General features: G+C 65.4%; 1 protein-coding gene across 7 annotated transcripts in view; it reads left to right on the forward strand.

Moving 5' to 3' along the window:
- RIPOR1 (RHO family interacting cell polarization regulator 1) overlaps positions 1-21,716 on the forward strand; it is a 35,324-nt gene that overhangs the window by 3,579 nt on the left and 10,029 nt on the right. For 3 of the 7 annotated variants that reach the window (XM_075160871.1, XM_075160870.1, XM_075160872.1), the window contains 3 exons: positions 18,585-18,711; positions 21,023-21,172; positions 21,509-21,587. In XM_075160871.1, coding sequence (XP_075016972.1) covers positions 18,611-18,711; positions 21,023-21,172; positions 21,509-21,587 — 330 coding nt within the window. In that variant the 5' untranslated portion in view covers positions 18,585-18,610. Of the gene's footprint in view, positions 1-520; positions 778-5,586; positions 5,721-11,265; positions 11,576-18,584; positions 18,712-21,022; positions 21,173-21,508; positions 21,588-21,716 lie in introns of those variants that run through there. The other 4 variants (XM_075160868.1, XM_075160866.1, XM_075160867.1 and 1 more) reach the window with 4 other exon arrangements.

Here is a 21,716-nt window from a genome sequence, read left to right on the forward strand (position 1 = left end):
GCATCACTGGGGTGGGGAGGGTGGCAGGAGCCGTGCTATCAGCGTGTCCCCCCGCTGCTACCCCTGCCCCACCGGGTTTTAGCAGCTAGTTTTACCCCCGGTCTGCCTGTTTGGCTGCCACCGCTTTCCTCCAGGGACACCCTTCCCAGCGGGGACCGGTCTGGACCAGCAGCACAGGACAGGCAGAAGAGGCGCAGGATGAGGGCAAAGCTCCTGAGATGCCATCTCGTGGTGCCAGCTTCGGGAGCAGAGCGCAGTTTGTGGTGTCAGGAGGTCTCCCTGCATCTTCTCTTCCGCAGGGATGGAGTGAGCGTGGAAGTGCCAGGCTGGGGTGCACGGAGGGTTGCCGGGTGCCTGTCCCGGCCCTGGGATCACTCGGAGAAACCTCCCGGTTGTCCACCGCGCTCTGCAGCACGTGATTTCCTTGGGTTTATATGTGCCTTGCTGCGGGGGCCGGGCTGGGAGAGCTGCAGGCCAGCGGGGACAGGAGATGATTACAGCCACTTCCTACCCTGGCTTACCCCACGCAGCCGCTTTCATTTCCTTAATCCCCATCCCAGTATTTTCTTTGTTGTTTTCTTTGGAGGGGAGGGATCATTTGCTGAAGGCTGGTGCTTGCTGCAGGGAGCACTTTCATGCTCTGGGAGACCAACGTGGGTGCCCGCTGGCTGCCCCTGCACGGAGCCGCTCTGTGCTTTTGGGTGCAGCGGGTGCTGTTCACGAGGGGACGGGGACCCCACCTCGGCAGCGCCCGGGACCACGGTGGAGCGGATCAGGGTACGCGTGAGGTTCCCTGCGCTGCTCGGGGAGGGCTGCGGTTGCATGCATTTGCAAACAGCTCTGCCAAATTTGCAAACTCAGCCCTGCCAAAGCACCCCGTGCTCCGAATCGCCTTTTTCCTCTCGCATCCCCTACGGCACCGGCGTGCCTGGCCTGGGCCAGCTTCGGGGCAAGGTATTCCCGCAGCAGCCGACTCGATGGGCTGAGCTTTACCTGGCGCGACGCCGAATCCTCAGGCTGCTGATGCCGCACCGTGGTCCGGCCATGCCAGCCTGCCTGCCGCCGGCCGTGTGTGCTGCGCCGGGCTGCTTGCTGGGCTTGTCCATGACCTCAGCTTTCCTGCTCAGTGTCGGACGGTCCCCGAGGAGCTGCAGGAATCTTGTGAATCATGAATACTTTTGGAGTGATTCCTCCAGGGTGTGCATGAGATGGTTCCTGGCGTGCCAAGGCGGGGACAGCTGCCTGGTTGCAGGAGGCGATGTGGTCCCGGGGGACAGTCAACCTCCTAAGCTGAGCTGGGGCTGGGCTTGGAGACGCTGCCTGCCACCTTCCCGGCATGGAGAAGGGAGTTAGGAGAGGGGACAGCTGGCTGGTGGCCGGAATGTCTGGACTAGCCCATGGTGTCCTTCTGGAGCTCCTTGCCCTCCTTGGACCACGCTGGGGCTGAATTTGATGCAGTCGCAATCTGGATGTTCTGGCTTTGCTGCAAAGCCCAGGCTTGGGTGCTTGCTTGCTTGCTTGGGTGAGCTGACCCAGCGCCGGCCAACACCGAGGAGGTTTGTGCAGCTCCGGGGATGTCCTCGCCTCCCTTCTCCCAGCCCCGCGGGCAGGCAAAGTGCTGGGACAGGCAGCTCTGCCCCACAGAGAGAGACAGGCTGGGTCAGGGCTGCGCCCCAGACTGCTGCCGCTGCGCGCTGGCCCCGAGCACGCCGGGGAAGGGCTTCCAGCAGAGCTCAGAGGACCTGCTGGCACAGCCTTTCCCCGCTGCCGGCCAGTTCCCGAGCGTGGCCGAGGCCCCGGTGAGTCAGCTGGAGCGGCGGCTCACATTGCTCACGCTGCACCAGCGCCGCCCTGGCTCCCTTAGCTTTTTCCCAGGTTGTGTTCCCCAAAAAAAACACACCCGGAGGGATGAGGAGCCCAGCACCAGGATGCCGAGATGCTCAGCACCAAGCCTAACCCTGCCGAGCCAAGGCATCTCGGCTGCTCTTGGGGTTGATGGCCGAGCTCCGAGTGTGCTCAGCACGCGTGGCTGTCCCGGCGCAAGGCTTGAAGCTCTGGCCTGCGCTTACTGCCTTGCTCCGACGCTGAGCAGGAATGCTGAGCACGCAGCAGCTCCAGGGCGGCCATGGAGGGAGGCAGGCCTGGAGCCAAGAGCTGGCCTCCTGCCCTCCGGAGAGAGGGGAGAGGAAGACGTGGCTCCAGGCCCAGCCCGCAGCGAGAAGAGCAATTTGGGCAGAGACCCGCGGCACAGGGGTCCGCCGGTGGCTCAGACCTTTCTCTGCATCGCGGTGGCCGGCAGATGCAGGCAGCTGGCACAGCCGGTTGCTGAAGCTGCCAGGGAGAGGGGAACGTGCTTAGGGTGGTCCCGGGTCACCAGGCTCCGGCAAGGTGCGATCCTGTGCTGGGAGGCGCTGGGTGATGCCAGCCGGTGCTCAGACAGGGTGCCCTTGTGCACAGGGACTCCTGCCTGCACCAGCACCCAGCTGCCCAGCTGCCGGGAAGCCTCCTCCCATGGCCTGGGTCCAGGAGTATCCGTATCCATGCTGGGAAGGTTAACCCCTGCCTGCCGGTGGGCATCATCCCTCCTTAAAACCCAGGAGGGGAGTTTTGGGGAGCAGGCAGGCAGAGGGGTGCTGTGGGGACTCGGGTGCCGAGCCTGCCCTTGTTTTTGTTTGCAAAGCTGGTCTGCGCCGAGCAAGCTCCCGGTGACCTAGAATAGCCCGTGCGGTGCGCCAGCCCGAGCCTTGGCAGAGGGAGTGTTTAGCTCGACGTACCCGGTCTGGCAGGGCAGGCAGGCCTGTGGCTGAGGGGAGGGGTGCTGCAGGCAGCCCTGCTGGCCCCGGCCTCGGTGCAGTCCCCTCTCCTGATGCCTGCGGAGTGATACAGCTGCTCCCCGTCCCGGCGGCGGCCGGGAATGGTGTTTTACCTTGCAATGGTGGTGCTTAGGTAAGTGAAGTGTGGTGGTGTGGGTCAGTCCACCTCCAGGCACCCCAAATCTTTACCGAGAAGGTGGTCAAAGCCTGGAACGGGCTTCCTGGAGAGGTGGTCGATGCCCCAAGCGTTTGGACAATGCCATTAATAACACGCTTTAGCTTTTGGTCAGCCCTGAAGAGATCGGCAGTTGGACTAGATGATTGTTGTAGGTCCCTTCCAAGTGAAAATATTCTATTCTATTCCATTCCATTCCATTCTATTCCATTCCATTCTATTCTATTCCATTCCATTCTATTCTATTCCATTCCATTCCATTCCATTCCATTCCATTCTATTCCATTCTATTCTATTCTATTCTATTCTATTCTATTCTATTCTATTCTATTCCATTCCATTCCATTCCATTCCATTCCATTCGTTTCCATTCCATTCCATTCCATTCCATTCCATTCCATTCGTTTCCATTCCATTCCATTCCATTCCATTCCATTCTATTCTATTCTATTCTAAATGCTCAGTATCCAAAGACCCACCTTGCTGCGAGGGAGCGGGTAGGACCAGTTGGTGGTCTTCGGTTGGGGTGGGTGAGCCCAGGCAAGCTGTGGTGGGCATTAGGCAGCCCACCAAGCCAGGCCGGGGGCATGAGGAGGATCGGGTGCACCCACATAGAGCTGGCATGGGTGAGTGCTCCCAAGTGCCCGCTTTGCCACGCCGTGCCGTTTGTGGGTGCAGACCGAGTCCCCGCAGCCACCTTGCTGGTGCAGCGGCAGGTTGGCAGAAAGCCTGCAGAGATGGCGCGCTGGTGGGCCAAAGCGCTGACCCAGGGTTGGTGTTCCTGGAAGGACTTGGAGAGGGTGAGCCAAGGGACTCTGTGCACCAAGAGCTTCCTTTGAGTGCTGCACGGGGTCAGCTTCCCCCCCTATTTGGCTGCCCTTGGAGAGCTTTTGGGGGTGGGCAAGGTTGCGATGCCATCCACAGGGTGTGGGTGGGATCCAGCCCTCCACTTGATCCACGCGGGATGCTGGATCAAGCGATGACAGCATGGCACGGTGGTGCTGACCATGCCAGGCACGTGCTGGCCCATCCTGGTGGGACAGGGACTGCGTGGCGCTGGGACCTGGGTTGATTGATCAACCAGCTGGGTTGATGGATCCATATATCCTCTCTGCCTGTCCATGTCGGCCCTTTGGTTTGGCATTTCCCTGGTAGCCATGGGACCTGCTGTCCTCTCTCCCATCTTTGCAGAGCTTTTCCTTCCACGTAACCAGGCCAGGGATGGGCTGGGAGCTGGGACGCCCTCGTTCTCACGAGGTGTCCTTGGCAGCAGCGCTCCGCTCCTCGGTGCGGCCCCAGGAGAGCCACAGTGGTGGTGCAATGATTTCCTTGTCACCGATATTGCCCTAATCTGCTGAGCTCCGAGACGCGGCGATGGTCTAATTAGTGCTTTTGCATCGCAGGGCTGGCTGGAGCGCTGCGTTGTCTCATCCTCGCATGGAGGGTGTCTCACCGGGGCTGCAAAGGCATCAGTCCCATTTAAAACTGGGTCGATTCAACATGATCTAGGACAGGTAGGAGAAAGACGGGCTTGGGAGAAAGGAGAGGAGCAGGGTGCATCCCCCCAGCAGGCTGGTGTTGGGGAAGCGCGGCTTCCTCCCCCCCCTCCACCTCCAGGGATGCTCAGAGGTGTCGGGGTTCAGGACTTGGACTGGCAGGGCAGGGTCTGATCCAGGGCAGCCGTGATGCTCCGTGAGGAAGCACCGTGTAACCGCAACATTTGCACCAGGGCTGCCCGTCCCTTACTGGGGACGCTGGGAGCGCTCCTCTGCTCCTTCCCTGTGGAGGTTGGAGCCTGGTGGGGCTGGGGAACGTGGGTCGGTGCCTACGCTTTGCTCTCCCAGGGTGGACTTGCCGCTCGGCAGAGCTCTGAGCACTGCTCCTGCTTTCCGCAGTTGGGGTGGGAGGTGGGGGGGAAGGCAGCGTGGGGCGCTGGGTACCGCACAGCTGGGAGCAAGGATGCTTGGGTGCTGGTTCTGCCTCTGCCACCGACCAACTGCGCAGCCTTGGTCATGTCACTTCACTGCCCAGAGATGCTGTCCCTGCTATCAGGGGGCTGTGCTCGGGGTCTTTCAGGGCGAGCTGAAGCCTGGGAGGCTGTAGTGGCCCTCGGGGGGGGGTGGGTGGGGGGCTCCAGCCATTGCTTTCCTAGCAGGGAGAAGCTGTGGGCGCCGTGTGCCTGCAGCAGGGCAAGCAGCCCGGGTCCGAGCAAGCCGGGCTGATCCCACCTCCCCTGGGGCAAGGGGGGTGCTGGCTGCCTGCGCGGGCAGGGCTGGGAACGGGGCGCGGGTATCCCGCTCCAGCTCTCGGTGGGGTTGGCGGACCCCCGGGGGATGCCGACGCACCGACGGGCTGAGCCAGCGGGGACGGGACCCCTGCCCGGCCGTGGCGGTGGTGGAGGTGGCGGTGTCGGCGATGGCGGTGGTGGCGATGGCGGTGGTGGCGATGGCGGTGGTGGCGATGGCGGTGGCGGCGATGGCGGTGGCGGCAGCGGTCTCCTCGGGGAGGGAGGCGCTCCCGGCCATGCAGCCGCCATTGGCGCTGGCTGTGCCGTGGTTTCCTGCCGAAATCACATGGCTCCCGCGTTTCCATGGAGAGAGCCGGGGTGGGCGCTGCCAAGAGCCTGCACGAACTCCCCGCTTGCTCCCCGTCCATGGGAGTGGAACAAAGGGGATGCACCGAGCCAGGCCCGCTCTCGCCCCGCGCGTCGTCCCCGGCCTCTCCTGGGACATGTGAGTGCCACCGGCACCTCCGTACCCTGGGCAACGCCGCCTGCCCCGGGGGAGACGCCGGTCACGGGGGGATAAAGGGGGAGCGGGGTTGGTGGCTTTAGCAGGGCTACACCCTGGGGGGGGGGCCACGTCGCCGCATGCCACCGCCTGCCAGCGACCCCGTCTGCCACCCGCCGCCCAGCCCCAGGGTGGGCACCCGAAGGGGCGCAGGGGGGTGCTCAGTCATGGCGGGGAGGGTGGGGACGGGGACACGGCCGAGGGGCTCTGCTCCTCCGCCCCATCGCCCCGCGGTTCGGAGGGCTGCTCCGCACCCTGCGGCACGGCCCGGACCGTGCCCGGAGACGCCCAGAGAAGGAACCGCCCGACTGCGGGATATCGGGGCATGCACCCCCCGCAAAAGCCACCCTCTCCCCCCCGCCCCAGCCCCTGTCTGTGTTGCGTGGGCTCCTCCGGCCGCTGCTTCGCTCCCGGGTTTGGGATGGCGCCGCTTGTTTTACTCTGCGGAGGAACCGGTGGCGTGAGCCGTGCCCTGCCCCGTCTCCCTTGGGACAGTCGGGCGGGGGTACGGAGGGGTCCATGCAGGGCCCTCCCGGAGCGTCTGCGGGACCCCAGAGCCATCGGTCCCGGAGGAGAGGCTGCACCCATCTCCCCCCCCCTCCCCATCACACCCCTTGCACCCAAGCAGGACCCCGGGGGGGGGGTTCCCCAGGGACCTGGGTGCACCATGTCAGCTGGGTGCTGCCTCCTCCTCCTGGGTGACGGAGGGAGGAATGCTCGGGGGAATTAATGAGACAGATCTCGCTTTGTTGCTGGCCCGATCCTCCTATCTCCCGGCCCTCCCCAGCCTGCCAAGAAGTGCTTGGGAAGGCCTCGCACCATTAACTCTTTCCCTGCCGCACCACCGGCCGTCCCAGGGCTTGCAAACAGCCTCCGTGGGTTTTACCCTTGCCAGATTCCCAGAGGAGATTACTGAGGCCACCGGGAAGTCCTGGCCTTCCTGTAAATCCCATGTTGGCCGAGGACCTATCTCCTGGCCAGTGGCTGGGGAGCAGCATTGCTACGTTCCCCCGGGCAGGGCTGGGGCGTGAGGCTATGACGCCGCGCAAAATCAGGCAGCGCAGGGCTTGTTGCCGGCAGCGTTGCCTCCTCTCGGCTGGTGGAGGTCCCCGATGCATTGCCGCGTCCCCCAGGGTGGAGAGGAGCTGCGGTGGGAGCTGGCGTGGTGGCAGCCGAGCCCCCGTGGAGGACACGACGTGATGGGGTTGAGCGTGGGAATGCAGGCAGCGATGGGCAGGGCAGGGATGGGGAACGCCGGGATGGGTGTCGGGGTGCAACTGGGGTTAACTGTTGATCTGCAGTGGGAACAGTGGTGGGGCATGGGGGCATCTCTTCACAAACCCTGCCTGAGGCTCTTGGCCAGCACTCCGCTTCGCCCAGGAATTTGCAGCCTGGGTTGCTGTGGGGTGCCCGGGGTGGGCATTGTCCGGTGCCTGCTGCTACCCTGCCAGGAGCCGGGCAGGGGCGTGGGGACATCCCCCAGGGATGCCAGCGTGCTGGACTCCAGCCTGCGCGGTGGCCGAGGCTCGGTGGGCACCTCGGAGCTCCTGCCATGGCTCTGACTTAAAGGACGGGACCTGGGAGACCCGTCGTGGGCAGGGAGCTGGCACTTGGGGTCCCCAGGGGACGGCAAAGGCAGACCAAGCCCTGGCTTTGCGTGGGCTGAGGCCATTGCCAGGCTGGGACGAGCTCCCCGCCTCGTGCTTTGGGGTTATTTATAGGGCTGCCATTTATATCGCTTCTATTTCTGCTGCCGTTTGGGGACGATGCGAGGAAGCGAGGGGGGAGGGCTTGAGTCTGCCGCGGTGCCTGGATGTGGGGTGCCCGGCCCCTTCGGCAAGAGATGCTGCCGGCGGTGTTGGTGCCAGCCTGGCTGTGGGTAAAGCCTGGCTTGGCACAAGGGCTGGTCCTTCTCCAGCCCTTGGGGCATCAACCCTGCAGAAAAAAACTCTGCATATGATCTGCGGCGTTGGGTTGCCAGGATTTTTTGGAGCTGGCTTTGTTGGTTTCTGCAAAAAATAAAGTCGGAGGGGTGGGCTGTAGCACCGTGGTGGAGGTGACCACCTGCAGCTCTGGGACTGGGCTTTCCCAGACCAGGGCTGGTTCTTGCCTGGCCACAAGTCACTTGGTCACTCGCCGTGGTTCTCCTTCAAGCCATGACGGTGGGTCTTCGTGCCAGAATTGTCACCTCCTGCCCCCTCCGAGGTCTGCCCCGTGACCAGGAGCTCTTTGGCCCCTCACCAGGCTGGTGCCTATGCGCTGACCCTCATCTCCCCAGCCTCTTCTGGCCAGCGGTGCCTTCTGCTCGCTGTGCACCCGCAGAGGCTGGTGTGTGCCCTTTCGTGCCGCGTTTCCAGCTGCGGTGACGTTCCCAGCCATGCAAAGGTGTCCGTGTCCGGGGACTGCTTGTCCAGGAATGGCCTGAAATAGCTTCTTCATCACCTTGGCCTTTGGTGCTGGTGCCACCAGAGGAGCATGCTCCTGGGGCTTCTCCAGGGGCTGGGTGATGCTGGGTGGGCACAGCCTCGGAGCTGGTGGTCCTGGGGCCAGCAGGAAGCAGCCGAGGACCCTCCCCAGGACTCAGCGCTGGCAGGACGCGGGGTCTCTGGGATGCCAGTCCTGTATCCTACCAAGGGCAGGGAAATGGGAACGTCCTCCTGGGGTGTCTGGAGTTTTCCTCTGCCTGCAAACGGACTGGCCATGCCTGTACATGCGTGTCTGAGCACGGATGTCCATGGAGGGGTTTGTTTGCATCTTCAGCTGTTGTGGTTGGGGTGGGGATGCTCGGGACAGCTCCCCAGGCTTGGCGAGAGCAGGGCATGACAGGGACACCCCAAAAAGGGTGCGGTTGGGGTGTTATGCCCATGTCCCTGCTGCGTAGGCGGGGTGGAGGCAGCCGCCCTGGCTGTTCATGCCAAGCCGGGGTGGTGAGCATCCAGGGAAGTCCCCTGAGCTGGGGGAGGTGACCGGCGGCTGTGGGGCTGTCCCCTTCCCTGCACCCACTCCCTGTGCCCGGCCAGGCCAAGGACAGAGATTCATTTAACTCAATTACCGCCCAGGCCCTGGCGGCGTTGGCTCAGCTCGTGTCCTTCCTCTGCCCTGCCTTGGCAAGGTGTCCCTGAGCTGGCAAGCCCTGCTGAGTGCCATGCAGGGTGCCACGAGGCGCTCAGAGGAGACGTCTGATGCCGCACGCCCGTGTCCTCCACCGGCACCCTCTGCCACCTTTCGAATGCACGAGCCCACCTCCTGCCAGCTCCCGGCGGTCTCCCCCGGGGTGATGCCCAGGACGATGCCCAGGACACACTGCCTGCCTGTCGGCTGCCCCACAGCCCTTTACGGGCTGCGGAGAGGCAGAGTCCCCGCAAGCGGCACAGCCCGGCTGTCACCCCTCTGGTAGGGACGCCTGGACGTCCCTTCCCTCTGCGTGGCACCGGTGAACGCCTCTCCCGCGGCTCCCGGCAGCTTTAGCGTGGCTTTCTTGTTAACCTTTAATGAGAACAAACGAGCTGGCATGGGCCGTCGCTGCGGGCGCGTTGCTTGGCCGTGTGCCGGGCACCGGCTCCGCATGGCTGCCAGCGCGGCGGAGGTTTTGCAGAAGGCTGGTCGGTCCCGGGGCGGTGCCGGCAGCGATGATTTCCCCCCAGGGAGAAGCAGCAAGCGGGGAAAAGCTGGGCAGTGGCCCCCTGCCCATGGCAGGACTCTGCCCGTCGGTGGGGAGAGCCAGGGGGACGTGTCCTGACCAGGTGAGGTAGGAGAGCTGGTTCTTCATGCAAGTTCTTGAAGGCCAGGGTGGAGATGAGTCCCCCCACACCATGCTTTGCGGGCGCCTCTCCATGCCCATGACACTGGCATGGAGGCTGCAGGCAGGGGGGTGACCAGATACCTCCGTTTGCCAGTGCTGGGATGGTTTTTCCTCGGATGCTGCTTGGGGCCAGTTCAGTCTTTCTTCCCCCAGCTGCTCTCCCAGTGGGGCTGGTGCCGGGCACCCACCTGGGCACCCACCCGGGCACCCACCGAGCACCAGGACGAGAAGGTGTCCTGGTGGCACCTGCTCTTTGGTGGCACCGCTGCAAGCCCCAGCTCTCCAAGCCTGGCCGGGGCTGGCTCCGGAGCCACGTGCATGGGTGCCCATGGCGGGGGAGCCACGCCACCCTCCAAGGGAGCTCCAGACGCTTCTCCTCCCCTGCGGTGGCTGGCCAGGACCAGCGAGGAGGGGCCCAGCTCTGGGCTGGGGAAGCAGCCCCACAAGTGGCTCAGCCTCTAGGGAGGGGGTTAACTGCCTGGGAGCACCCCGTCTCTGCCGAGCACCCCCCCAAAACTCCGCCCCAATGCTTTTCCTCCCGAACCTGGCCTGACCTCGCTCTAAAAGCAGCAGCAAACAGGAAAGGAGCCTGGAGGGAGGTGTCTCTTCCTGCCGCGGTGACGTGGTGACGGCAGCCGGTCCCAGCCTGGATGGGGCTGGCTGCTCCAGCCTCCTCCGTCGGAGAAGGGTGCCAGGCCTGGGTACCCCAAGACCAGGACTCTTGCAGGGACCTACAGCGCTGGAGGGGGGGGGGGGTGACATCTGTGCCACAGAGTCCCCTGGTTGTTTAGGGCATCCCTGTGCCCTAAACGGGGAGTTGTGTGGCCGGGAGGTGCCGCCGGCCGCAGGGGTTGGCGTGGAGGGCAGGTGGGTCTGTCCCGCTGCCCCGTGGGTGCTGGAGCCCCTTGGGTCCCCTGTGGGAATGGCACCCAGCATCTTTGGAGAGCCCTGCGAGGAAGCCCTGGCTGAAGCCAGCCCCTCCGAGCCTTTGGACACCCAGACGACACAGGCTGGGGGCGTCTGAGCAAGGAAACCCTTTTCCCAGCGGCTGCTGGGTGTTGCAGGGTGCCCACGGGCATGCCACGGGGATGCATGCCGTGGGAAGCCTGCAGCAAAGCCACGGCGGGGTTTTTTTTTATATATATATATTTTTTTTTATATATATATAAATATATACATAAAAGCAACGCAGAAGCGAGCAGCAGGGCTGTCGGGACTGCTCCCCGCAGTGGCGTGAGCAGCGGCTGCCCGCTCTGCCCACGGCTTTGTGCCCCCTGCAGCGGAGCCGGCAGGGATGGGGGCGAGGGGCTGTGCCCGGAGCATCCCCCCGCCGTACCAGGGACCGGCAGCAGCCCGGGGCCAGCGGTGCGTTCGGCAGGGCGGTGTTTGCTCCCTGGCTCGTGGCCTGTCCTGGGTGCCGGAGGGAAGGGGGTCTCCGAGGGGAGCAGTCTCGCGGGGGGCTGGCTGGCACGAGGCCAGCGTGGCACGCATGGCTGGCGGGGGACGCTGCGGTGCCCGGCGTGGGCTGCAGCCCTGCTCTTCCCCCTACTTTAAAGCAACCCGGAGAGGGGCTGGGGGGGATTCTGCACCGCGGTGACTTGCAGTCTGGTCCCCTCCCCTGCACCCGTGCCTCAGTTTCCCCAGGGAGACGATGGGGAGGGAAGGATAGGGACCGAGCCATGCCGTGCTCCTGGAGCAGCTGGTGCTGGTGGGGCCCCTTCCCTCCACGGGGGTCGGGCATCCTCCCGTGTCCTCCCGTCCTCCGTCATCCCGTCCCCAGCCCTTGAGTCACGGCCGGGGCTGCGGCGCTGGGCAGTGATGTCAGCCCTCGGGCAGGGGAAGCGTGGGAGGAGACTGCTGCCCGGGGGGAGCCCTCCCGGCCCCCGCGCACGGGCGGACGGACGGACGGCATGAGAGAGCAACAGCCGCCCGGGACGCTGACCCCAGCCCGAGGGGGACGTGCTGCTGCAGCCCGTCATGAACGGCAAACCGAAAGGTACCGAGCGCCAGCGGCACCGGGGCCCCTCGGCAAACGCCATTAATTTGGGGACCCCCAGCTGTTTGAGGCTCCCGGGGTGATGTGGCCGGGCTTGCGGGGGCTTTTTTGGGTGAGCAACTTCTCCAGGGAGGAGAGCTCTTCTTCCCCAGGGATGGGTATCCAGCACCTGCAAGGGACATGGTTGTCACCGCGGCGTGCAGCGACGGGGTGTCGGGACGGGGTGTCCGTGGCAGGATAGGACCCGCCGGCTGCCCAGCCTTGCTCTTGCCCACGCTGAGACCCAGGCTCCGCACCTTGAGGCAGGAGAGGGGGCCCCAGCTGCCCGCCGCTCCAGGCGATGTGCCCCCAATGCCACGGCAGCACGGCTTTCCTCGGCAAATTGGTTTTCTCCCCCTTGTGCCCCCCACGTCTTGTCTGAGGACAAACAGAGCCCGGGTCCGCATGGAGCATCCCTGGCACCACGGCCCCAGGGGACCTGGGCAGAACGGGGGGTCCTGGGGCTGCTCTCACGCACAAGGACCATGTTGCCCGGGCAGGATTTTGGGGGGAAGCTACTGGTACCCAACAGAGCATCCTGGAGATGAGCAGGTGGGGGTGAAGGTGACATGTGGGACCTTCGCAAGGTTATGCCAATCCCAGCAGGATCATGCCAAAGCCTTGTCTTCTGCTCAGCACCTCTGAGAGGGGTCACAGCCCACTCAGGAGCCGGATCCGGAGCCCCTGGCCAGGCTGCAGTCCCATCTAGCAGGGCGTGGAGGTGATCCCCTAGGCCTCCAAAGCAACGGGGATCCTGGCTGGGTGCTCGGTCTGTGCCTTTGGGGTGGGGGACCCACTTTACTGGGACTATGGTGGTCCTGGGCTGGTTCTCAGGAGCCATCCTAGAAATCAAGTTGGGCTTGAGCTCAGCCAGGCACTGGGGAACCCCCCGGCCCCAGCGATAGCCACCTCCGTGGGTCCCAGTTTGGGGCTTGCATCCCCCTCTGGCTGTGAACTGGGAGCCCGTGGGATGGGTGGTGGGGTGGGAGGCTGCGAGACCTCCCCGGGGAGCTGGCCGTGAGTGTCTGCCTGCGCCGTGCCCTGCCCTTCCTCGGGGATACTCCGCGGGGTAAATAAGCACTTCCTCCAATTCTTCCCATTCGCAGCTCCTTCCCTTTCCTGCCGCCCTCCCGCTCGGCCCGAGGAGCCAGCCGGCCTCCCGCGGCCGCGAGAGCGGATACCGCCGCCGTGCCCCCACCGCCACGGGGCCGAGAGCACCCAGCACCCAGCCAGCCCCCCACCCGCAGCACCCGGACCGCCATCCCCTGCTCCGGCGGGGGCTGCGACCTCATGGCCGGGAGTTTCTCTCCCGGGTGAGTCACGGGGAGCCGGGATGCCGTTCACTGACTCATCCGATCCCAAAAAATCCCAATCCCCCTCCTCGCCCGGTGCGGGGGGCAGGCAGGGAGGGGTCCTGCCTGCCCGGAGGAGAGGCAGAGCGCGGAGGAGGTCAGGGAAGAGGCGGCTCCCGGGCTCCCTGTGACCAAGGCGGCTCGGCGTCGGTCCCCGGATGCTCCCGTCCTCTGTGCCTGGGAGGGACGAGGGGCAGCGGGAGGGAACGCCGGGAGCCGGCCCAGGGCCGCCCCGGGGCCGGAAGGGGCCGGGGGGGGGGGCTGGGGTACGCGCCTGGATTAGGGCAGCGGGGACGCAGCTGCGCAAACAAGGATGGAGCGGCTGGGCTGGAGGGAGCTGGGTTCGCAGGCTCCCGAGGTCGCACCCGCCGTGCGCCCAAGGTTCACCCAAGGGTGCCGGGGTGGGGGGGGGGACGTGCCATTGGTGTGGCCTGGCAGGACCCACTGCTTGCCACAGACACCGCAGGTGGGATGGACTGGCCCGTGGCCACCGTGCCGTGCCCTTGTTGGGGGCCACTGGTAGCCCGCTGTGCCTGGGGAGGTGCCCGCTGTGCCAGGGGAGGTGGCCGCAGTGCCATCAGCGTGGGGGACATTGGTAGCCCGCTGTGCCAGGGGAGGTGGCCGCAGTGCCATCAGCGTGGGGGACATTGGTAGCCCGCTGTGCCAGGGGAGGTGGCCGCAGTGCCATCAGCGTGGGGGACATTGGTAGCCCGCTGTGCCAGGGGAGGTGGCCGCAGTGCCATCAGCATGGGGGACACTAGTAGCCCGCTGTGTCAGGGGAGGTGGCCGCAGTGCCATCAGCATGGGGGACATTGGTAGCCCACTGTGCCAGGGGAGGTGGCCGCAGTGCCATCAGCATGGGGGACACTGGTAGCCCGCTGTGCCAGGGGAGGTGCCCACTATGCCAGGGGAGGTGGCCGCAGTGCCATCAGCGTGGGGGACATTGGTAGCCCGCTGTGCCAGGGGAGGTGGCCGCAGTGCCATCACCATGGGGGACATTGGTAGCCCACTGTGCCAGGGGAGGTGGCCGCAGTGCCATCAGCATGGGGGACACTGGTAGCCCGCTGTGCCAGGGGAGGTGGCCACAGTGCCATCAGCGTGGGGGACACTGGTAGCCCGCTGTGCCTGGGGAAGTGCCCACTGTGCCAGGGGAGGTGGCCACAGTGCCATCACCATGGGGGACATTGGTAGCCCGCTGTGCCAGGGGAGGTGGCCGCAGTGCCATCAGCATGGGGGACACTGGTAGCCCGCTGTGCCAGGGGAGGTGGCCGCAGTGCCACCAGTGTGGGGGACACTGGTAGCCCGCTGTGCCCGGGGAGGTGCCCGCTGTGCCAGGGGAGGTGGCCGCAGTGCCATCAGCATGGGGGACACTGGTAGCCCGCTGTGCCAGGGGAGGTGGCCGCAGTGCCATCAGCATGGGGGACACTGGTAGCCCGCTGTGCCAGGGGAGGTGGCCGCAGTGCCATCAGCATGGGGGACACTGGTAGCCCGCTGTGCCAGGGGAGGTGGCCGCAGTGCCATCAGCGTGGGGACCACAGTCCAGCCCTGCCAGCCCCTCCTGGAGAAGCCTCTCAGGTGGCTGTGGGTGCCGCTCCCCGGGATCAGGGGTGCTGGGTCGGCCACCCCGGGCGTTGCTGGCCGCCAGTAAGTGACGTTACTGGAGACAGTGGTCAGAGCACCCCCAGCTCCCAGGGCTGCGGGGCTGGGGATTCGGGGGGAGCCAGTCTGGGGCGTCTCCGGCCGGGGCAGTGTTGATAAACCCGCCAGAGCGACCCGAGGCTGGTGTCTGAGTGTCGGAAACAGAAACCAGCTGGGACCAACCCAGCCGGTCGGACTGCCCCCTCCACCGCTCCGACCAGCATTCTTGGGATCCCAATCATCTCCAGAGCACCGGCGTTGGGAGAGGAGCCGGCGGCCGGGCTGGAGAGCCCCGGGGTGGGCTCCAGCACCCCCCGCCACCCTGCCCACCCAGCTGCTCACACCCAGCCGCTCTGCCCTCTCGGCCGCTGTCCGTGGGCAGTGCTGGCCAGGGACGGACGGACAGACAGACTCCCAGGATTGCCTTTCCTACGCCAGGAGAGCTGCAGGCAGTCTGTGGCGCAGGCACGGCAAGGTGAAAAGCTTGGTTGGGAGGCGGCTTCGTTAGCACCGAAGCCCTAATTAAGGGCGGGGGGCTGGTAGGGACTGGACCTTTGGGGCAGGACCTTTGGGGCAGGACCTCTGCGGCTCCTTCTCAGGCGAGGGAGGGATGTGCTTGGGGCTCAGCGCACGGCAGGGACACGAGTGTGCCGGTGCTCTGCCCGGTACCGGCCTCCCGGTAAGCCTGGCACGGGGCTCACCGCCCTGGGCAAGATGTGGCAGCCGGCTGCCCCTTGCAAGTGTGCTGCAGACTCTGCTCCCCACCGGGGCTGGCCGTGCCGCCGCGGTACCAGGTACCTCTTATCTCGGTAATGTCAGGAATGCACCACGCCGGGGTTTTTTCCTCCGCCGAGAGCCAAGCGTGCCAGCAGCAGAGACCCCGCACCCTGCCTGCCCTGCCTCATGCAGGCAGCGCTGCCCTCCGGCACCTGGCTGGCTGCCCGCGTGTGCCGGGCTCGAGCATCCTTGGGGCTCCCGGGGCATCGCTCCTGCAGAGCAGGGGCACGGTGTCCCCCTCCTCGAAGGGGGTTTGGGGTCCTGGCACAGGAACTGGGCTGCAGGGTGCCAGGCCTGGGGTCGCAGGGTGCCACGGCAGACAGGTTGGCGTTGGCAAGACCTGGCAGTGCCCGGGGCCAGGCGCTGGGCTGGCTGGCAGCGAGTGCTGGGGCTGCGCCGTCCTTTGCTGCCGACTCAGGTCTGCACCCATCCTGCCAGCGATCTGGCCTCGTGGCACGGTGCATCGCAGGGGGTGTTTGGGGGGGAACTGGGTCCCTGGGCGAGTCCTGGCAGCAGCCACCACTCGTGGCAGCGCTCCCTGTGCCAGTGCAGGAGCCTCAGAGCCTGGGAGCTCGACCCAGCGCGGTGCAGGTGGCTGCTGGAGCCTCTGAGGTGCCTGAGCCAGCGGCTGGGGATCGCTCGGACTCTCCTGGGGAACTGTGCCAGGGCGCTGCTTCCCCGTGGCACCCCCAGCATCCTTATTGCAGCCTTTCAGTACTTAAAGGGGGCTTATCAGAAAGATGGGGACAGACTTTTTAGCAGGGCCTGTTGCGACAGGACAAGGGGGAATGGTTTTAAACTAAAAGAGGGGAGATTCAGACTAGGTATAAGGAAGAAATTTTTCACAATGAGGGTGGTGAGACACTGGCACAGGTTGCCCAGAGAGGTGGTAGATGCCCCATCCCTGGCAACATTCAAGGTCAGGTTGGACGGGGCTCTGAGCAACCCAATCGAGTTGAAGATGTCCCTGCCCACGGCAGGGGGTTTGGACTGGATGGCCTTTACAGGTCCCTTCCAACCCAAATTATTCTATGATTCTTCCCTGCGGCACCTCCAGCATCCTATTCCCCCTGCGACGCCCTCAGCATCCTTCTCCCCAGTGCGGGCTCCTGCCTGGGTGACCCTCCTTAGAGGTGACCCTCCTTAGAGGTGACCCTCCTTAGAGGTGACTCTCCTTAGAGGTGACCCTCCTTAGAGGTGACCCTCAGAGCCCCGTCGTGCCCCCAGACGGCCATGTGGGCTGGAGAAGGATGGGCTGGCACGGCTGTGCTCACCCCGGAGGAGCTGCGACCTGCCCCACGCGTAGAGAGCCCCATCGTAGGGGTGGTGGGTGCTTTTCCTATAGATGAATCGCTGTAAGGCCCAGCTGGGCCAGCAAGTACCGGTGCCATGGGCCTTGCTCGCTCAGTGGGGAGCAGATTAAAGAGCCCTGCAGAGGGTAATCTGCCCAGGCCCTGCAGGTCAGCTGGACTGCTAGGGATTACAGCTCCTCCTAATGAGCTTAATTGGGACAGCGTTGTCCTGGAAACTGGAGGGACTAGCACTGAGATAACGGGGAGGCGGCGGGACCTGCAGAGCAGCTCCGTGGTCCTGGGCTGGGACCCGAGTGCCAAGGGGGGAACCAGATGGACCTGCTGCGTCCCAGCTCCACCGGCAGAGAGGTTATCGGCGGCTGGCTTTGACTCCCAACGGCCCAGCTCATCCCGGGCGCTGCGAATGCCTGGCCCCAGCCTGGCACGCGGGGAGGTGATGGCATGGCCGCGGGGCGGCGGGGAGCGCAGCAGCGGGGGGATGCCCGCCGGCAGCTGAGGTGTGCACGCGGGGTCGGCTCGAGCTGGGCTCCCGGGCTCCGTTGTGCCGGGGGAAGGAGTGGGGATGGCGGCGGGAACCCCGGCAGTGCCTGCGTCCCCGTGTCGTCCCTGGTGCTGCTGGGGCTGGGGGCTCGCTGCCAGCCGTGCTGGGGGCAGGAGGAAAGGCAGAGTAAGCCCCTTAAGGCGCGGGGAGGTGGCTCTGGCCCCATCTGCCAGTCGGGGAAGCTGTGCGTCCCTAGGGCCCCGCCTGGCCTTCCTGGTGTGTGACGGCCGGGCACTGTGTGGGCTCGTCCCCGGCAGCTCCTGGCTCCCCAGCCCGCAGCTCGGCTCTGGGGGCTGGCGGGGACACAGGGACCGAGCTGGCGTCAGTGGTGGCCGGGATGAAGGGGAGAATCCGGCAGCCTCTGCCCTGCTCCTGCGGCTGCCCTGTGGGCTGGGCTCCTCCCTGTCCCCAGCTGGCACTGCCGGGGGTGGCAGGGCCAGGAGGAGCCCCAGACTCCCCAGCTCTTGCCCTGTGCTTTGGGCTCCCCGAGCCCCAGCCAGGGCTGCAGCGATGCTCCCTGTGACATGGGGTGGCAGCCGGGTCCAAGCCCCAAGACTCAGAAATCTGCTCTGTCCTGGCTGGCATCGATTGCACCGGCTGCTGCGGGGACAGGCAGGTACAGGCAGCGGTTTTGGGGCTCCTGGCACCGTCTCTCCTCTACCAGGAGCAGAGGGCAGGGCTGCGGCGGCCATGGGGCTGGACACGTGCTGCCCGTGCGGCCTTTCCAGGGTCCGGCAGGGAATGGCTTGGCGTTTCCTTCCCCGACGCAGAGCTCCTGGCAAAGCCGGGGACTTTCCAAAGCGCTTTGTTGCCCGTGGGTTTCCCTCCTGGTTGCTGGAGCGAGCGGAAGCCAGCGCGGAGTCAGCGAAGGGCTGGGCGGCCGGGTCCAGCCCCACGCCTTTCCTGCCCCTGCAGCAGGGTGGCACGGGTGACAGCGGGACACGGGACAAGGCGGGGGCCAGGAGGAGGTGGCCAGGCTGGGGCACAACGGAGGGTTTGCCATGGTCATGTCTGGGAAGGGCCACGGTGGGCACTGGGCATCAGCCCCTTCCTGTGGCTCCCATGGGGCCAAGCTGGGACACATCCGTCTGTCTGTCCCCGCTGAGAGCTCACGGTGCCCGCAGCTCTTCTTCACCCAGGGCAGGGCACCGGCACCATCGCTGGGGGCAGCACGGGACCTGCGTCCCCAGTGCCACCCTCGGCTGAGAGAGAGGGAAGGCTCCCAGCCCGTGGGTGCCATAGCCACCCTGGTCCGTGGGTGCTGTTCCCGTCCTGGTCTCGGTGGCAGCCCTGCCCGTGTGTGTTTCCTCACCCTGCTGCCAGTGACCCCGCTCTCTCGTGCCCCCCAGGGAGGCCCTCCAGGTCACACTCAACGATGTCACTGTCTGTGCGCCCGCAGCGCCGAGTCCTCGTCACCAAGATCAATAGGAGCCAGTCCTTCGCTGGAGTGAACTCAACGGCCGACCGGCCCTTCAGGTAGGAGATGGGTGCTCGTGCTGCCTGCCACGAGGGATGGGGACGGGGACGGGGACGGGCTCGGGCATGGTGGTGGGACCTGCTGTGCATCCCGAGGCGCCTTCCCGACCCGCTGCCTGGCATCTCCTGCAGGGACCTTTGTGGTACCCAGGGGATGTTGCACGGGGGGCTGCAGGGAGCGTCGAGGCCAGATGGGAGACAGAGCCCATCACCCCAGCTCTCCGCTGTGCTGTGTCCCAGACTGGGTGAGGACCCTGCAGCCCTGCGGCTGCTGCCAGCAGAGCATGGAGGGGGCAGGTGTAGCTCACCCTCGTTCTGCAGCCAGCTCTTAAGAGCTTCCCTGTGACCATCTCATCACATTTAATGGGTGCGGTGAAGGAGCTGGGGTGGCTTTGAAGCGTTGTGTCTCGACGGCCTTGACATCCTGCGGCGGCTGGTTTCGGGGTTTGAGTGTTGGCGTGAATCAGGGTTTCCTTCAAAGCTGTTGCTGAAAGGTTTTATTGGCTGCCCGTCAGCTGCGTTGCAAGGAGCAGCCGTTCCCTACTCATCCTCTCCGGCCGCTGGCGATGTTATGGTCCCATCATACCCTTCCTCCTCCTCTCTGCTGAACCTCACGTCGGTGAGAACCACCCCACGCGCCGCTCATCCCCGCCACCCTCCTCCACGCCATCCCTAGCTCCTGGCTACCCTCTCGCAGGTGGTTCTTGGGACACGGGCACGCCACGGGTTTGGGCTGTGGGACTACGGCATTTTAATGCTTTTAATCCCTTTTCCTAGCGCCCAGCCAGGCTCCTTACCTCCCAGTGCACCCACTGGTGCCAGGGGAAGAGACGTCTCTCAGCCAAATGGCTGGGGAAAGCAGTGCCAAGCTGCCTTGTCAGGCTATGGGCACCTTCACTGGGTGGGCACAAGCGCAGGTAGAGCCTCTCCGTGCCCAGGAGCAGACCTCCAGCCCTGCTCGGCTCTTGTCCCCAGGTCCTGTCCAGCTTCTGAGCCAAGTGACACTTTCCAGGCCACTGGCAAGTCACTGGATCTGGGGGTGCCAGAGGGGCTTGCTTGGGGACAGGGAAGAGGGAGGACTTTTGGATGCCTGCAGCTAAGTGGTTGGTGGGGAGATGCTTGTGTGAGATGCCTCCAGGGGCCCTGGAGGACGGGAATGAGGAGGGATGGTGGAAATCAAGCACTTACCCATCACGCTGGCTTGGGAGGAGGCCAAGACATTCATTTCCCCCCACCAATGATTCGGGGAAGTCTTTTGGCCACTCCTGCAAAGAGCAGCACAGGATGGGAGGTCCGGCCCAGGGCTGGGAACCGAGGAGCCCAGGGTGTCTCCCGGGCACCGGTGGCGCGACGATGCGTTGGAAGGAGGAAGGGAAGAGCCGCTCTGAGCGGGGCGTTGCTCGCTGGGCTGGAGAGCGACTCCATTGCACAAGGCAGGAAGGGTGGTGTTTGGGTGCTGGGCGCCGGGTTGGCATCCCTTCGGGTCGGCCGGAGGAGGTCCCCAAGGCAGCGGTGGGGCAGGTGGAGGCAACAGGCAGCCACGAGCTCCGTACGGCGGGATTGGTGATATCTGGAGAGGAGTAGCATCAGTGAGGATGTCCCTGCCCCGTGTCGCTGCACTGTGTGACGGGGTGACATGTCCCTAAGATGCTCCCATGCTGCCACCCACTGGGATCCCTGCCTGTCCCTGGGAGTGCACAGCAGTAGGGCAGCAAGCCAACGGTGGCATGTGTCACCCTGCCACAGTGCCCACACCACAGGGAGCACCTCCATGCCCCTGGCAACCCGGGGTGCTGGCGATGGGGCAGAGCGTGGCCCCTTCAGAGGGTGGCCAGGGCTGGAGACGTCCCCACAAGCACTCCAGGAGCACAGCTTGGCTCTGGCTGGTGCCACCCCCTTTTGCCTTTGCTCCCTCCAACTGGCGCCTGGGACCCCCACCCCTCCACAGAGGCTACCCCACAGCCGGCCCCTCTGACCCCGCTGGGACGGGGTTAATTCCCTGCTCTTTTCCACCATCAGCTTTGCGGGTTTCTCCTTGTCCTTCCCATGGCTTTGGGGCAGCCAAATGCATTGCGGGGGGCTGCAGGCTTGCGGTGGAGGCAGCGTTGCCCGGCCTCACGGCCCCATCTCACCCGGCTGGCTGGTTAGACTGGCTGCCAGGGAGTCCTGGGAGAGGCAGGCAGGTCTGGGCAGACCAGGTCTCCATCCCGGAGCTCCTTCTTGTCTCCCCCGGTAGGCTGGGGCACCCAGGTGGACCCCGGTGCTGTGTGCTGATCCCGGCCGCCCCGGGTTTGCCTGCCTCTCTCCCCAGGAACCTCTCGCCCTTCACCCCCACCGTCTCCCGCAAGACTGGCTCCAGGGTCAGTAGGATGTTCTCAATGTCCCACAAATCCCCACCACCCAAGGTGCCTCAGCCCAACCGCCTGGACGAGGTGTACGAAGCTCTCAAGAAGGGCCTGACGTAAGTTCTGGGGCTCCCCGTGGCCGGGTGGTTGGAGGCAGGGAGCCCCTGAGGGGCACAGGGACAACTCGCCATGGGTTGGGGTTGGCAACTCTCTGCTCTCACCAGGCAGGGACATGCCAGGTCTCCTGGGCAGAGTGCCTGGGGGTCCCGGAGTTGCGTGGGGTCCCGCATCCCACCACGTCCCACGTAGAGGCACAAGTGGGCTCCCAGCGTGGGTGCTGGAGCGGGGAGTGGGGATGCGGGGCCAGATGTGCTGGGTTGGCATGGTCTGTGGGTGGCAGGAGCCCTGGACACGGCGTCCCAGCCTGACCCCCGTGGTGTGGTTGCCCCCAGAGCCTACCTGGAGGTGCACCAGCTGGAACTGGAGAAGCTCAGCACCCAGATCCGCGAGTCCAAGAGGAATTCGCGCCTGGTGAGTGTCGCTTGGGAAGAGCTTTACGGGGAGTGGTACTTCGGGCAGATGGCCAGGGTTGTGGGCATGGCTGGGGCAGCTCCTGGTCCATCTGTGTCCCAGGACGGGGCTCTCCTCCTTCTGTGGGGA

This window comes from Calonectris borealis, chromosome 12, assembly GCF_964195595.1.
Source record: "Calonectris borealis chromosome 12, bCalBor7.hap1.2, whole genome shotgun sequence".
Taxonomy (NCBI): Eukaryota; Metazoa; Chordata; class Aves; order Procellariiformes; family Procellariidae; genus Calonectris; species Calonectris borealis.